The sequence below is a fragment of the Pelodiscus sinensis genome, chromosome 5 (genome assembly GCF_052426305.1).
Source record: "Pelodiscus sinensis isolate ZL-2025 chromosome 5, ASM5242630v1, whole genome shotgun sequence".
NCBI lineage: Eukaryota > Metazoa > Chordata > Testudines > Trionychidae > Pelodiscus > Pelodiscus sinensis.
Window position 1 is genome coordinate 111,665,076 of NC_143056.1, and position 16,213 is coordinate 111,681,288.

Below are 16,213 nucleotides of genomic sequence, written 5' to 3' on the forward strand. Positions count from 1 at the left end.
GTTAAACCCTATTCACCTTAAAAAAATGCCAATACCTATTTTTCCTAAACTAGCATGATTTTTTGGTATTTTTTAAACCATTTAAGTTATGCCTTATTCTTAGCTCCTATGGGAATTCAACCTGTTTTTATGTAATAAATTAATCCTTGGTTTTCTAAAACTAAATGTTCCTTGTTCTACAAGTCAAAGGTAGAGAAGAATATATATACTTATTTGCCTCAAGTATTTTATGCTCTCCTTCCTCAATCTACAACTAATATAGGGGGAGGGATAGCTCAGTGGTTTGAGCATTAGCCTGCTAAACCTGAGGTTATAAACTCAATCCTCAAGGGGGCCATTTAGGGACCTCAGGCAAATCTGTCACAGCTGGTACTTAGTCCTGCTGTGAGGGCAGGGCATTGGACCTGATGATGTCTCAAGATTCCTTCCAGCTCTATGAGATAGGTATACCTCCCTTTAGTCATAAAGGCCAAAACCATAGCATGACACAGAATTCTTTTCAAAACTACATTCCCCAAGAAAACAATGAGGACAATCTTCTGCACTTCTATCATGCCTTTCATCCCAGGGTATCAATGCATTTTACAAATGTTAATTAAACTAGGTCCAAACAAAATAACATTATGATATATGTAAAGGGATATGCAAACATATTGGGGGTGAGGGTGAAGAAAGAACACATGCACCTTTTGCCTACAAAGACATACTGACTGCTGGAGAGTAGGGGCAGAAGCAGGAACTCTCTCTGGTGCTTCTAGCTATACAACATAACTAGAGCCCAGCAAATCCACAGACATCCACTTTATATCCACAGGTACCCCCACCTGCAGATGTAGATGCAGGTATCCACACTTCAGTTTTGAGGATACAGATGTGGATGTAGACCCAGATTTTGGATCCATGCAGAGCTCAAATTTAACCAACAATGCAGCAGGTGACTGGACACAAAATAGGTGGTACCAGCCAGGAGGACACATTTAAATAGAAGAATAGTCCAAGGGAAGGCTTCCGAGCAAAACAGGGAAGAGTGAAGGATGACACAGTGAGAAATTCCACACATCAACCCCTGCAAATAAAGTTTGACTGTCCTCCCATATAGACACTTGAGAGTCTTCTTGCCATCAAGCTAGAGGCTGCAATTAGGCACTGCTACAAGGCTGTCTATGGAGAGCAGATGAAGGTCCTGTAGGCCATGGTGTGCCAGCACACATTTGTATACTACGCAGGATATCAGAAACGAGTTACCTAGTTTTGTGTCAATAGGTGTGGGGAATGCTGGCATTTCAAATACTTTTTGCGCTATAGCTGTTTGCTTTGGTTAATGAAGTTGCAGACATTTTCTATGGACTGTTTTCTATAATGATCTTCTCCTTATACAGCCAATTCTTTCTTTGTACAATAAAGTAATCTATAAACAATAACTGAATCTCTGCTTCTCCTATATGGGTTGCAAATCAAAATGATTGCAGATTCTAGAGTTAAATGGCAAGATTAAAAAAATAATTCACAACTTTCAAAAACCCTACTTATTAACCCAAAGCAGTTTCCATCAACATATTTTTGACATTTATTTTCAAAGACAGAGAGACCCTCTTTGTAGTGTTTATGCTTTAAGCGTGTGGTTGTTTCATTTTAAGTCCTTCCCTCTTTGTAAATGGAATTTAAGTATTATAATCAGAAGAAAGCCATAAAACACACTGACCTGAATTTGCTGCTGCAGTAAATTGATTTTGTGCTGCTGTTGCAAAAGTTGCTGTTGTTGTCTTGCAATCTATTAGAAATAAATTTTTCATTAAATTAAAACAGTAATTTCTTATTGAGTGAAACCAACCTAGTTATTCTTCATGATCATTTCAAACAGGTTTTTGAGTAAGCATCATTTGATAAGAGTTCCCAAAACTCCTGGAGGAAGATAAGTGAATGGTATTTTTGGATGTACCTGTACAAATGACAGAAACATTTCAAATGTAAATGGAATATCAGAACATAACTATCCCAAAAAAACTTATGTATTAATACTAACCACTTAATCCCTAAGGGTATGTCTACACTACCCTGCTAGTTTGAACTAGCGGGGGTAATGTAGTCATCCGCAATTGCAAATGAAGCCCGGGATTTGAATTTCCCGGGCTTCATTTGCATAAAGCCGACCGGCGCCATTTTTAAATGCCGGCTAGTTCGAACCCCGTGCCGCGCGGCCACACGCGGCACGGAGTAGCTAGTTCGGATTAGGCTTCTAATCCGAACTAGCTGTACTCCTCGTGGAATGAGGGAGCTTCCCTGGGCCAGTGAAAATGAGCAAGTGAGTGACAGTGGGAGAGAAAGCAATGGAGGAAGGGGGGATGGAGTGAGTGAGGTGGGGCCTCGGAGAAGGCTCTGAGAAAGGGTGTTTGGTTTTGTTTAGTCAGAAAGTTGGCAACCCATTGGGAAGGGGATAATCAGGCATCTTCTGAGTTACCTTTGCAAGAGTCAGTATCTGAGACAAAGTAACTCAGGAGTACCTAGTTCCCAGTAGGTGGCAAAAACTCCCTTTTTCTGTCTGCCTCTCTCTTCACCTCTCCCCCATATATTAAATGATTTTACATGTGTGTATGTTTCAATGTTGGGAAAGCTAAGAAAACAGGCAGTAGAGATAATATTTTGATAAAGAAAATACTTTAAATGCTATGAGGGGGATTTTGAAACACAACTGCATTTTCCTCTAAGTTTAGTGCAAAGTATCCAGATTAATTGTATAATATGAAAAAAAAAAACCCATGGTATCTTTATGCACGTTAGGAGAACATGTATAGCACAAAATGATCAATTTTAGGTTTCTTTTAAAATTGCATGATCTGAAAAAATATGCATTTATTTCATTGTTACAGGGGAAAAAATCATCCCCGTGCATTCAGGGATGAGTACAAGTTTTGTAAGTCTCAATTATACTCTCAAACAGGAAGATGATGTTCTTGCAGCTGAGAGACAAGATTGGTAGCACAAGAGCCAAATCAAATCCACTTTTGGGATTGCCAAACAGTTGCCTACAAATTATTTTTATGCATGATCGCCTAAGGTGAACTCCCTGAGCCATCAATGAGAGTTGAGTGAATGAGGAATGAAGAATCAGGCCCTCTCAACAAGAAGATCTTGAGGCTTCAGCCTCATGGGAGGCACTTGCAAGGATTCAGTGCTTCAGCGGGAGAAGAGATGAAGCCCTGAGGCCTCCAGATCCCACCATGGGTGCAGCTCCGAGACCCTCCAACCCCCCTCTCAGGGCTGACTCCCAGAGGTCTGGCAGAAGCAACCTGGTTCTTGAACTTCTGAACATTGTTGTTTGTGGCTGAGAAGTCTGGAAAATGTGGCCACTCCTGTAATACAGGGACAGCTGCCAGGGCCTCAGAGTGCCTGGTTATTGTTTCTAATTATGATCACCAGTGCCTCCTATGCTGACCCTCTTTACAGAAACAGTTCACACGTCCATACGAGTGCTTAAGTAATGTTTAATGAAGTGTGCATGATGCCATTTCATCTTAAAGTTGTATTACCTCTTACTTAATGCATTTTTGCAAGTGGACTTTGCAAGATCCAATTCATAGTGATACTGATATCAGCTCAAGCAAATGTCCACCTCCTGCCCCCCACCCCCAAATCAAGATTCAGAATGAAAATCATACACAATGATTTCTTTCTGACTGTTAGATGTATTCCACAGCTACTGGGGGGGAGGGTTCTGTGTCTTTAACCATTCCAAATAGCTGGTGATCTGGCCAGTCCTCCACATCATAAGTCAAGCCAAGGCAGTGGTGAGGTCTTTGTTCAGCTTGTGCATGTGGAGGGGCTAATTTGGTAGGTTTCAGATTGCTGCATCTCTAAGTGCAATACTGTAGCATTTGAATATTCATTTCCTGATGGAAACCAACAAAACACCACTATGCATCTAATATTGATGGTTCCACCTAAATGGTATGCTGCTGTAATAGAAAATGCATAGAAAATACCACAGTGCAATTATCCTAACATAGGCTATATGTATAGGCTCGACACAGTAAAGTATGATACATAAGCACCATGTGGCTCAAATTCCGAATTTTATTTGCCAATCGGTTGAGCTACATGCTCGCTTCATTGAGCATGACAACCTAGTTTTAAGTGTCATTTAATTTTCATTTTGAAATATAATTACAAAGTGTTCACTGTAAGATATCACTCGTCTGCAAATGTGTCAAGATTAATTTGTGCTAGCTTATTCACAAGTGTCAATAGTTAATTACTGTGTCATCTCTGGATGGCTAAATGACATTCTAACTTCTGATTTTTTACAGTGTTCCTTTATGTTATTTTCCATTAAGGGATGAGTCCATATTCCTACATGTGGGCAAATATTCAAGCACATAAAATACCAGACGTCACAACTCATTAAAATCAACAGAGCATATATTGCTCTATATAACCTATAAAATACATTTAACTGAAAAGATAATTCTAGTAATAATGTCAGATTCCTAAAAACTGCACATTAATTTGGCTCTGTCTGGTGTAATGCCTAGGGGATTAGAACATGGGATCATTGTTAGATTTTTATATTACAGAACAAGGACAGCTTTTTTGAACAAGTCTGCTTCTTTAAAAATATGATTTACTTTCTTTTCTCTATAGATATTTTGGTTTCTCAATTATGTACTCTTTTTCTTTGATTGTGTAGTTGTCAGAGAGAGAAAGAGTTAAAAAATCATGATAGCGTGGCTCACTGATAACTTGCTACCTTCCACCACATGAGTAGCAAGAAATCAAACTACTGAAATTTAATTGAAGGAAAGAAATGCTTTGAAATTCCAAATTCTACTTTTTCTCCATCTCCTATAATATTTTTTTCCTTTTATGAACATAAAACCCTCCATACATTATTTCTATTTATTACAAGGGATATAAGCTCTTTTAACAAAACCGACGAAAGGAAACACAAAGTAGAACCATGTTTATTATGAGTTTGTATGTTCTGCAAGAAACATTTTCACGGATTTCTTTCTTGGAGCCTCACCTGTTCTTGCTGTTGGCGCGCAAGGTCCATTTGCTGCCGTTGTTTTTCAATTTGTGAGGCTGCCAGCTTTTTCTGTTCATCATGGGCAGCCAGAAGCTGCTCCCGTAAACTGATCAGCTGGGTTATCATAGTAGAGAGCTGTCGCTCTTTTTCTGCCAGGCTTTCTGGCGTACCTAAATGAGGAGGAAAGATACATAGTGAATATCAGGTAAACAACAGTTATTGAACAGTATTCACAAAGAAATTGGATTAAGTACCAAAGTGCATTTTCCAAGTGGCAGCTTGAACATGTATTTTACTAGAAATTCCCTAAAAGATCCCAGCATGCTGCCTTGCTATGTGCCAAACAGTAGGGGACATTACAACAATTGTGAAGCAGAAGAACGAATGAGAGAGACTATTTCTTTTTTTTTCTGACAAGAGTAATTAATGATGTACTCTGTGATATCAAACCTCTCTTTCCCTTCCATCTAAATCTTCCCAGTGTAATGACTACTTCATGTACTACCAAGTTCACCTTTTGATTAACATGATTTTCCCTCAGTTATGCATTTTGAAAAACACAAAATAAGCAACAAGATTCTATTTAATGAGGGCAGCAGATTAATGGTTTGTTGGTCATTTATTTAAGAAGATTTCTATCTGTATATAGCATGCCGTTAGAACACTACAGCATGTGGGTCATTTCGGTCATTTACTGTCATTAAGAAATTACGACAAAGGTAGATTTTAGTTATGGGACAAGTGTGCAAGGCAAGCTACCCTCATAGCCATTGAGAAATGGCTCAGCCTAAGAAAACACTTTAAAAAATTCTCATTTAGCTTCCAAAGTTTACTGCGTAAATGGTGTTTAACTAACATGAAACTGTGGTACATTTATTCCTTGCACTAATGGCAATTAACTGTTTAATGGTAGACTGCATGGTTCTCCCAGTAAACAGCTCACAATCCTTTTGTGAATCAATTCAAAATTATGGTAAACATGAACATTTTACTTACGCACAAATAATAATCCCAACCAAGTGTACTTGATTGAGCATCACAGACTCAGAGTTCTATAATGGACCAGTACGGTGAGAACACAGTACAGTAAAGGGAAACTGAGAAACAATACAGCTATTTTCTCCTGAGAAGAAAGCTCCAGCTGGATTTGGAGGAAGTGAGTTTTGCCAGACCCACAGAAGAACCAAGAGGTGAGCCTCCTGGATACCCCACAGACATATGAGGACAGATGAAAAGGTTAAGGTGATCCCTTCCTCCCACTGACTCACAGAAGACACTTTCAGGAAAAGAGAAGCCTTAGGACTTTTTGAGGAAGGAGGAGACCATCATGGGGAAGAGGGTCAAGTAAGAAATGGAGAAGCTGGCATCCGAATTCTGACTCCTCCTTCCTCTTTTAGAGGAGGATGGCAGTCTTCCATGGAAGAAGTTGCCAGATTTCAGTAGCTTCTTCTCTAGGAATGGGAAACACATGGGATTCTCTAGGGCAACTCAACTACTTACATTACCCAATTTTTGCATTAAGATTATTTTTAAACGTGTAGAGGGTTTTCTATTCAAAATTGGTCTTCAGTGGAGCTCAGATGCCACACTGATGAGCACAGGATAAAAACCTGAAGAGGCCAAGATTAGTGAAAATATTCCAGAAATCATCAATGTGTATTCACAGCATGTTTTATGCTCTCTTGTAAATATTAAGTGAATCCATACAGAAGAAATATTATTTCATTTTTGTGTATTCTGAAATGTTATTGTGGAAACATTATTGTAAGGATTTTTCTAAGATTGAAAATGCAATATGATTTTCATTTTAAGTGTTGCAAAAATGTGGCCAACACCTGTTTATTTGGCTGGAAAAGGAATACAGTTATAGATGGATTAAATCATTCTTGCCCAAAACTTCAGGGTAAAACAGTAACTGTTTTGAAGTGAAATTAATATGAATATCATAAAAGAAAAATGTTAGACATTTTAATCATACTTTTTAATTAATGGACAATATTTTAAATAGTTATTTCAGAGTTTTTAAACAGACGGCAACAACTTAATGTTCAAACAGCTTAAACTGCTAAACTGAAAAACTAAAAGCAAAGAGTCATAGTTATACCTCATCTCAGAATTCCTTTGATGTAGGCTTACAGGAAGTCAGGGGATGGGATTAAGTTTTCACGTTTTAGTAAAAGTTTTATACCAAGTTTTGTAGACAAACCTTAAGTTGACACTCAACAGTCAACAAAACAAAAATCACCAGAGGGTGTTCACATGTCTCTCTCAACAGATCATGTTCACATTGGGGGCACCATCATTGACAGTATAAGCAGTACACTCTATAGGTATGTATCCCCTGCAGTGTCGAAGGAAGGCACAGCTGATCCCTGCACTTCTTGAGATTCCCTCCCTCCCATCATAAGTAGCTTGATGAGGAACGTCACAGCAGTACAGCATCTGCCCCCCGCCCCCTGCAGCAGCAGTCTGCCTGCCGCTGTGTTGCTAGTGCAGGTCAGAACAGGAGCAGTCCAATGATTTGTTCTTTGCTTCCCAAAGGGAACAGCTCACCCAGCTGTCAGATACATTCTGGAGCTTTGAAAGGGGAGGGGTGTATGCCTGCAGGGCAGCAGAGATCAAAACATTGAGCAGAGCCATCAAGGCAGACATTTTGGGATATTGGCAGAACCCAGTTTTGTCGAAAAAACAAAAAGCAGAGTCTACTCTGGCTCTTTGTCAACAATAAAGCAAAGAGGAAAGAAAAAAGTCTCTTGTAGAGGTGGAAGTTTTGTGTTGCCAAAACTGGTTTTCACCCTGCCAAAAGTCGCATTGCAGTGTGAACACTCTCATTGTTTTGTTGACAAAACTTGGTAGTATAGACAAAGTCTTAGACATTGTTGGGAAAATCCCTTAGTCACTGAGCACTGGTCTGCACTAGGGAGTTTTCGAACTAACCCCCCTTATTTCAAAATAATAAGCAAAGAGTACGCATTACCGAGCCTGTTATTTCGAAATAACAGGCTGGATATTTCAAAAATCTGTACTCCTATTTTCCTCGGGAAATAATGCTTATTTCAAAATAGTTATTTTGAAATAGCTTTAGTGTGGACGCTCTGCTGCTGCTATTTTGAAATAATTACTCTCCAGAGTAATTCAAAGTAATTACTTCCCAGTGCTTCCTGGGGCTTAAAATCGAGGTAGGGCAGCCACAATAACAGAGCCTGCCTCCAACTAATTTTGAGGATCCCCCATAGTGGGGATATGCTATTTTGATTTTGTTTGTTTTGGGAGTTACTATTTCAAGTGTAGATATTTCAAAATAATTTCCTAGTGTAGACATGCCTTAACTGTACGGCTAGTGTGTGAACAGAATGCTGAAAGGTGTTTGTTGTTCAATCCTATTTCTTTTGAAACTCCAGAGGGCACCTGTGAACTTAAAAGAGAGATTCAGCGTAAAAATTATCCAAAAAGAGAACCTTGGTAAAAAATACTAAAGTGCCTAAGGCCATGTCTACACTAGCAAATTAGTTCAAAATAACTAAATTTGAAATAATAACTCCTGAAATAATCATTTCAAAAAAGCATTATTCCCAGAGGAAAGCAGAAGTATAGATTTCAAAATAACCAGCCCGTTATTTTGAAATAATAGGTCTGGTAGTATGGACGCTTCGCTTATTATTTTGAAATAAGGGGGTTATTTTGAAATAATTCCCTAGTGTAGACCAGGGTACTTTGACCTAGAGAGCTGAATACTTATTTCTAAAGTGATGAAGGCACACAGGAGCCTGAGTTTCACTGAAAGTCAGAGGGACTTCTGCTTCTAAACAGAGGTGGACAAAATTTTTCAATCAAAACTTTTTTTTCTAAAAAATTCAGATTTAGATTGACTAAAATATTTGGGGAGTTTGTGTGATTTCAAAAAAAAAGGAGAAGGGGGTCAGAAAGTCAAAACCATTTATTCTGATAGTTCCAAAATGAAATGTTGGCATTTTTAAGGCTAGACTCACAAGGGAATTTAGGCACTACTGACATTCATAGAACTGAGGACAGGTCATCCCCTACCTTATACAGCACCCGCTACAACACTTTCCTGGGAGATGGAAGCTCTGGATTTAAGTTCCTATTTCAGAACAAGATTTTATAACCCTGAATAGGGGTTTTCAAACTCTGGATTGTGGCTTGTAAGGGCAAACCACTAGCTGGCTGCAAGATGCTTTGTTTACCTAAGCGTCTGCAGTCATGGCTGCTCGCAGCTCCTCGTGGCTGCAGTACACTGCTCCCAGCCAATGGGAGCTGTGGGAAGTGGTGTAGACAGGGACACCACTTCCCGCAGCTCCCATTGGTCAGGAATGGTGTACCGCAGCCACTGAGAGCTGCAAGCGGACATACCTACAGACATTCAGATAAACAAACGTGTCTCGTAGCCAGCTAGCTCACCCTCACAAGCCATAACCCAGAGTCTGAAAACCCCTGTTCTAGAACAAGGATTTCAACTCAGGTCTCCCTCTTCTCAGATGAATGACATAGCCAACTCCTTTTGTGACTAAGTCACAGTTGAAAATTTTACACCGTGGCTTCTAAGTGATTTGGCAGCTTTTGAAAATTTTACCCCCTAGCTAAATTTCCATAAATAGAGAATCACCTCAAAAATACTCTCCACACTGCCAAGGGGAAACCTATTTACCTGGCCTCCATAGCCACCACTGATCTATTGCTCTACTTGAACCAGCAAGCCAATGGGAAGCAACCTGCTGACTAAGATGAGATTCATACCGATTCACTGCCACCTGGGGAAACCATAGCTTATGACTTCCACAGCTGTCAAGTGGCTTCAGAATTGAAATTCTGAGCCTTGGTCTTAGTGTCATAAAATATTTTACACACCCATCTCAGGCACTAATCTTCCACTTTGTTACTATATTATTCTGCATGCTTTATATATACACCTCATAATATGGGCATAAAACCAGCACACAAAATGCCTCCTAACGCTGTGGCATTTGACTGTTTTGTTATAGAATCATAGAATCATAGAATCATAGAATAATAGGACTGGAAGGGACCTCGAGAGGTCATCGAGTCCAGCCCCCCGCCCTCAAGGCAGGACCAAGCTCCGTCTACACCATCCCTGACAGATGTCTATCTAACCTGTTCTTAAATATCTCCAGAGAGGGAGATTCCACCACCTCCCTTGGCAATTTATTCCAATATTTGACCACCCTGACAGTTAGGAATTTTTTCCTAATGTCCAATCTAAACCTCCCCTGCTGCACTTTAAGCCCATTACTCCTTGTCCTGTCCTCAGAAACCAAGAGGAACAAATTTTCGCCTTCCTCCTTGTGACACCCTTTTAGATATTTGAAAACCGCTATCATGTCCCCCCTTAATCTTCTTTTTTCCAAACTAAACAAGCCCAGTTCATGAAGCCTGGCTTCATAGGTCATGTTCTCTAAACCTTTAATCATTCTTGTCGCTCTTCTCTGTACCCTTTCCAATTTCTCCACATCTTTCTTGAAATGTGGCGCCCAGAACTGGACACAGTACTCCAGCTGAGGCCTAACTAGTGCAGAATAGAGCGGCAGAATGACTTCACGAGTTTTGCTTACAACACACCTGTTGATACAACCTAGAATCATATTTGCTTTTTTTGCAACAGCATCACACTGTTGACTCATATTCAACTTGTGGTCCACTATGACCCCTAGATCCCTTTCCGCCATGCTCCTTCCTAGACAGTCGCTTCCCATCTTGTATGTATGGAACTGATTGTTCCTTCCTAAGTGGAGCACTCTGCATTTCTCCTTATTAAACCTCATCCTGTTTACCTCTGACCATTTCTCTAACTTGCTAAGGTCATTTTGAATTATGTCCCTATCCTCCAAAGAAGTTGCAACCCCACCCAGTTTGGTATCATCTGCAAACTTAATAAGAGTACTCTCTATCCCAATATCTACATCATTGATGAAGATATTGAATAGTACGGGTCCCAAAACAGACCCTTGAGGAACTCCACTTGTTATCCCTTTCCAGCAGGATTTAGAACCGTTAACAACAACTCTCTGACTACGGTTATCCAGCCAATTATGCACCCACCTTATCGTGGCCCTATCTAAGTTATATTTGCCTAGTTTATCAATAAGAATATCATGCGAGACCGTATCAAATGCCTTACTAAAGTCTAGGTATATGACATCCACCGCTTCTCCCTTATCCACAAGGCTCGTTATCTTTTCAAAGAAAGCTATCAGATTAGTTTGGCATGACTTGTTCTTCACAAACCCATGCTGGCTATTCCCTATCACTTTATTACTTTCCAAGTGTTTGCATACGATTTCCTTAATTACCTGCTCCATTATCTTTCCTGGGACAGACGTTAAACTGACCGGTCTATAATTTCCTGGGTTGTTCTTATTCCCCTTTTTATAGATGGGCACAATATTTGCCCTTTTCCAGTCTTCTGGAATCTCCCCTGTCTGCCATGATTTTTCAAAGATCATAGCTAAAGGCTCAGATACCTCCTCTATCAGCTCCTTGAGTATCCTGGGATGCATTTCATCAGGACCTGGTGACTTAGCTGGAATACTTGCTAGAGGTATGATAGAATGTCAGCAGGTAAGAGATTGTTTATCCTATTATTTCAATGCTATATAGTGTCAAGTTGATGTTACAATTTTCCATTAGGGAACAGCAGTGGCAATTGTTTTGGAAGAAAACCACATCCAAAACAATCCCATTAAATTATTGACCTCCCACAACCAAACCTTATTCTGTTCTATGCAACTCATGTCCACAAATGGGCTAGGACTGATGAACCTAAATCATGCTCCTTGAAAATAACAACAAGCTGATGAAACGGTGTCACCTCCTAGCTGAACACTCCTTATGGCAAGAAAGAATAAAAGATGACTTAATGTTGGGGGTTTTATGGCATAATTTAATTTTGGAGTGGAAATTCCTATCCATTATTTTACAGTTTAAATACTAATAAAAAAACAACTTGCTGAGAATGCAGACCAGATTGAGCTGATCCAGCTGGGCCAACAAGGTCATCAGTAGCTGTGTACCATCATCATCTGTTTCACATCCACTTGCAGCTACAAGATCCCTAAAATCATTACCAGTAAATAAACTCTTCTGCTGACTAACATATGTATAGCTATCTGAACAATGCATGTGCCTTCATATAAAAGATATTGACATACACTATATATTCCTGGTTCCATAAAATGCTATAGATCACACATGGATGGAGCCTTCTCTCTCTGCTCTAAACAGTATCTATTCTCTAACTCCAAAGAAAGTGCTGCATTTTTTCCATGGGGCTTTCCTTATCCCCAAAACACATCTGTCTTGAGTTTCTCTCAGATTTGTCAGGTGGATCAGTGCTCCCCAGGGCCTGCTCCAGCTGAAGTATTTTAATTTGACTAAACACCTGATTTATTTTATCTCTCCGATGAGAAAGGCAGTTTGTCTTAATAGAGCCTGTCAGCCCACAGTCCCATTCACAGCAATTTACAGGCAGCCAGGGACGCTGGAAGAGAAGAGTGCTGTGATTCTGTATTTTATCCTCCTCCAGAAAGCACCTAAAAGCAGCTATTCACTGCTACTGCATGTGGCATTTTAGAACTGAATTAGCTTTTTATTCAAGTAACTACACTTGTTGTGAATAGCTTATCTGTAAAATTGCTACATTCACTACTGATTTTATTAACCTTTGGCTCTATCACAAAATGGTCTTCAGTTAAGAAAGACCTTTAAAATTGACACATTTTTCTTAGGGGCCTTTATTTCAGTGACTTCAGATTTACTCAGTTTGATCCATTGACTCCTTTACCGGTTGTATTTGAAATTTTGAGGCTCAATGGGAAGTCAGTAGGATTGAAGGCTTCTTTAGAAGAGTAAACATATGGCAATTTCCCTTATCAAAAGTTTGGAATAATCAAAAATGTATTCTTCATTGTAGACATAACAATAAACTACCCTTCTTTGGTGTCTATAATTTTAATAAGCTAAATAAATATAATTGTTCCATCCATTTAATTCTCCATTGTGTTCATTGACTTAGCAGTGACTTTTCTATTGCTTTAAGTGTATATTGAGCTAAAGTGGTCAAACTGAACAGAACCAATACATCAAAGGAAAATCTGAGGAATTTTGGTCATAGGTCAATCTAACAGAGTAATACAATAAAACAGCTATAAATCCACTCCAAAAGGGACCAACTAAATTGTACTTGTCAGCTCAGATTGCACTTACAGTGTATTCTCCTTGTGGCAAAGTCCTGTCTTTTAAAGTTGTTTATAAAGCTCCCCATGCATTTCTGACACTATAAAAATATAACTTCTCACATCTTACATTCAAATGCTTTACTCAAATATGCACAATGACATGCTCCACCTCCATCTGGTAGGCAGTGTAGCCAAACACTGGACTGGGACCTAGAAGCCCCGGCTTGCTGGGTCATCTTTGGCAAGTCATTTCATATTCCAGTGCCTCACTTTCTCAACCCGTAAAAGATGGATAATAATACTCTCTTCCTTTGTAAAGCACTTGAAGAGCTATGAATGAAAGGTGCAGTATAAAAGCTAAAATATTATTACTATTATCTGTCCAGATTTCTTTCCAAATGTTTGAAAAGTGATTAAAGGCCCCCATGTCTCAAAACTGTAGATAAGAGTTTGTTATTTTGCAGTTCGTGAAGAGAAATTTGCTCCACTATTTTTCTAGCATTTCTCCTAACCCTAGCATTGATCAGTGTATTTACTGCTGTAGCAGAATTCCTGTCTCCCACAAAATGCAATTCTACTGGGAGCTAGCCTCTTAGGCTATGTCTACACTACCTGTTTTGTTGGAAGAGGTAATGCAAATGAAGTGCTGATTACCACAAAGAGAGGCATAAGGATCTTGCACAATAAGGGGGTTTTGCACAAAATGGACACGTCCACACTGCATGTTTTTGCGCAAAAATCTCTTGCATAAAAACGGATCGGAATAGATTATGCAAATGAAGCACGAGAAAATGCTAATCAGTGCTTCATTTGCATTGCCTTTTCCTACAATACACATAGTGTAGACATAGCCTTGTGGTAAGTCTTCATCTAGAGACACAATGGTATAGTGATAGCTGGGGGGGGAGCGGGGGCAGAAAAAATAAAGAGGAACAAGAAACAGAAGATGTTCAGAGCCACTGAATGTTATTTCAAACTCTGCTCTTTTGAACTCAGCAACAGAAAAAGGAGAGAACCATTATAAGCAATAGAAAAGACCATAAGAAATAGAGAGTAACAAACAGGCCTAGTAATTAAAATACGAAGACTAATATTAGGATCAGACTCTAAATGCAGGAGAACAGCGGACAGGAATCAAAGCTTATAATTTTCACCCTGACATGACTGAGAATTCTTGAACAAGCCTGCCTCGGTTTCCCCAACCTGTAAAATGGGTAAATTAGCACAACAAAGTAGTTTTGTTCAAGTGCCTTTAGCTGTTTGGATCAACGTCCATCTATGCAGCTGCAAAGTATTATCATTTCTCTTCAATTCCATGATTAACACAAAGCCTTCTAAATACCATTCTCTTTCACTCTGCATCTTAACAAACTTTTGTTTGATGCATCTAAATAAAACATGATGGCTAAGTTACAATTGTTTATACCCTCTATTTAGCAGGGGGAGGGGGGTTAAATAACCAGACAGGGTATTTTTAATAGGATCAACAGAAAGCAAGACAAGAAAGGAGAAGAGTGGTCTTTGCCAGCAACTACAGCAAGGCTTAAAAACACTAAACTGCAGTTTCAAAGTTATCATCAGCTGAAGCAGCACTTCAAGAATCAAAAATGATTTTGAATGAAATTGAGCAGTTTCTGCCTTTGAAAAAGGATGTCTTTGTGAACCAGTTCCCCTAGGAGTTCTAATTTTTTAATGGTCATTGTCAGAGAGAAAACAAAAACAAAAACACAATGCCAGACATAAAAGAAAGTATATTCAATCTGACCTACAGGAAATAACCTGTTTAAACCATTCTGTCTAATAATCTGCAGCACACATCAGATAGGCTGTGATGTTTCTACTTCACAGGCTTCATCCAGCATGTAGCATTTACCGTTTTTTGACTGGGTCACCTTTTAAATGCCACAAAATAGGGCAGCAGAAGTCAACAAAAATAAACAGGGAAAACAGAAGAAAGTAACAATCTAATGGAAAGGCTTCTGAGATAAAAGTCCGTTTGTGGTAGCTGCCTGACTAAGAAGCCCCCTTCCCAGCAATAGCGTCTAATTTGAGTTCTGACTCGAAGAGCAGTTTAAAAAGCTTTCCACTCTAAAGGGCCCCAAGTGCATCATAAAGATAAAAGATTTCAGTACAAAACAACCACAAAGACCTCTATTATCTTATCGGGCTTTGGTTACAACAGCCGAACCAATATGATGAAGTTCTAAAAGATTTTTTTTATATATTTATAAACACCAAAACACTGAAATTGCTTTATTTCATGATCAGTTAGCCATTATTGATGCTCCCATATGCTACTGTCCAGGCCTCAGTCAATAAAAAGTTGCATAATGCTGAAATTGTGCTTTGCAGCATCTAAATGCAACATAGCAAATATGTCTAGCATGCAAATTTCACAGGCTGGCTTCTTTAGTGAAGGTGTGAGATTTCCCCAACCCTCAAATGAAAACAATTCCTAATGTAACCCAACAGTAAAATAAAATAAAATCCTGTGTGCATAAACAAGACTGGATGATGCATGTAATAATTGATGAAAACATAATTTAGTGCAAATTCTGTCAATTCACATAGATGATCTCCAAAAAGTGGTTTAAGAAAGGTCTGCTCGTGATGTGGTCCAAAATGTCTGACTGATGATCTACAGGATTCTGTCATGCTCCCAAATGTGCTTAACACCAGATGCCTAGCACATTTCAGATGCTGGTGAACCAGAAGCAGTGTGGGTTGGAGAAAGAGAATGGATTAACACAATGAATAACTCAGTAGTAACTTGAAGTCTGACTATCATTTTAAGGGTTAGATTATAATCTGCTTAAAATGTTTTTGCACCCCTATTCTGTCCTAGGCTAGCTACCTATATTACGGGGAGCAGTAGGGGAAGACACGCAGCTTCCACAGAGACATTAAGACCCACTCTCTTATCCACACATATTCCTGTAGTTGGGGAGTAGACTGGGAAAGAAACAGAATTAGCAGACCC

At 39.2% G+C, this 16,213-nt stretch overlaps 1 protein-coding gene across 29 annotated transcripts in view; it reads right to left on the bottom strand.

Annotated features, from left to right (window-relative positions):
- The window catches only part of SOX6 (SRY-box transcription factor 6), a 518,699-nt gene that overhangs the window by 196,529 nt on the left and 305,957 nt on the right, over positions 1-16,213 (bottom strand). For all 29 annotated transcript variants that reach the window (XM_006134565.5, XM_025190443.3, XM_089778649.1 and 26 more), the window contains 2 exons: positions 5,021-5,193; positions 1,703-1,771 (listed from right to left, as the gene is read on the bottom strand). In XM_006134565.5, coding sequence (XP_006134627.1) covers positions 1,703-1,771; positions 5,021-5,193 — 242 coding nt within the window. The remainder of the gene's footprint in view (positions 1-1,702; positions 1,772-5,020; positions 5,194-16,213) is intronic.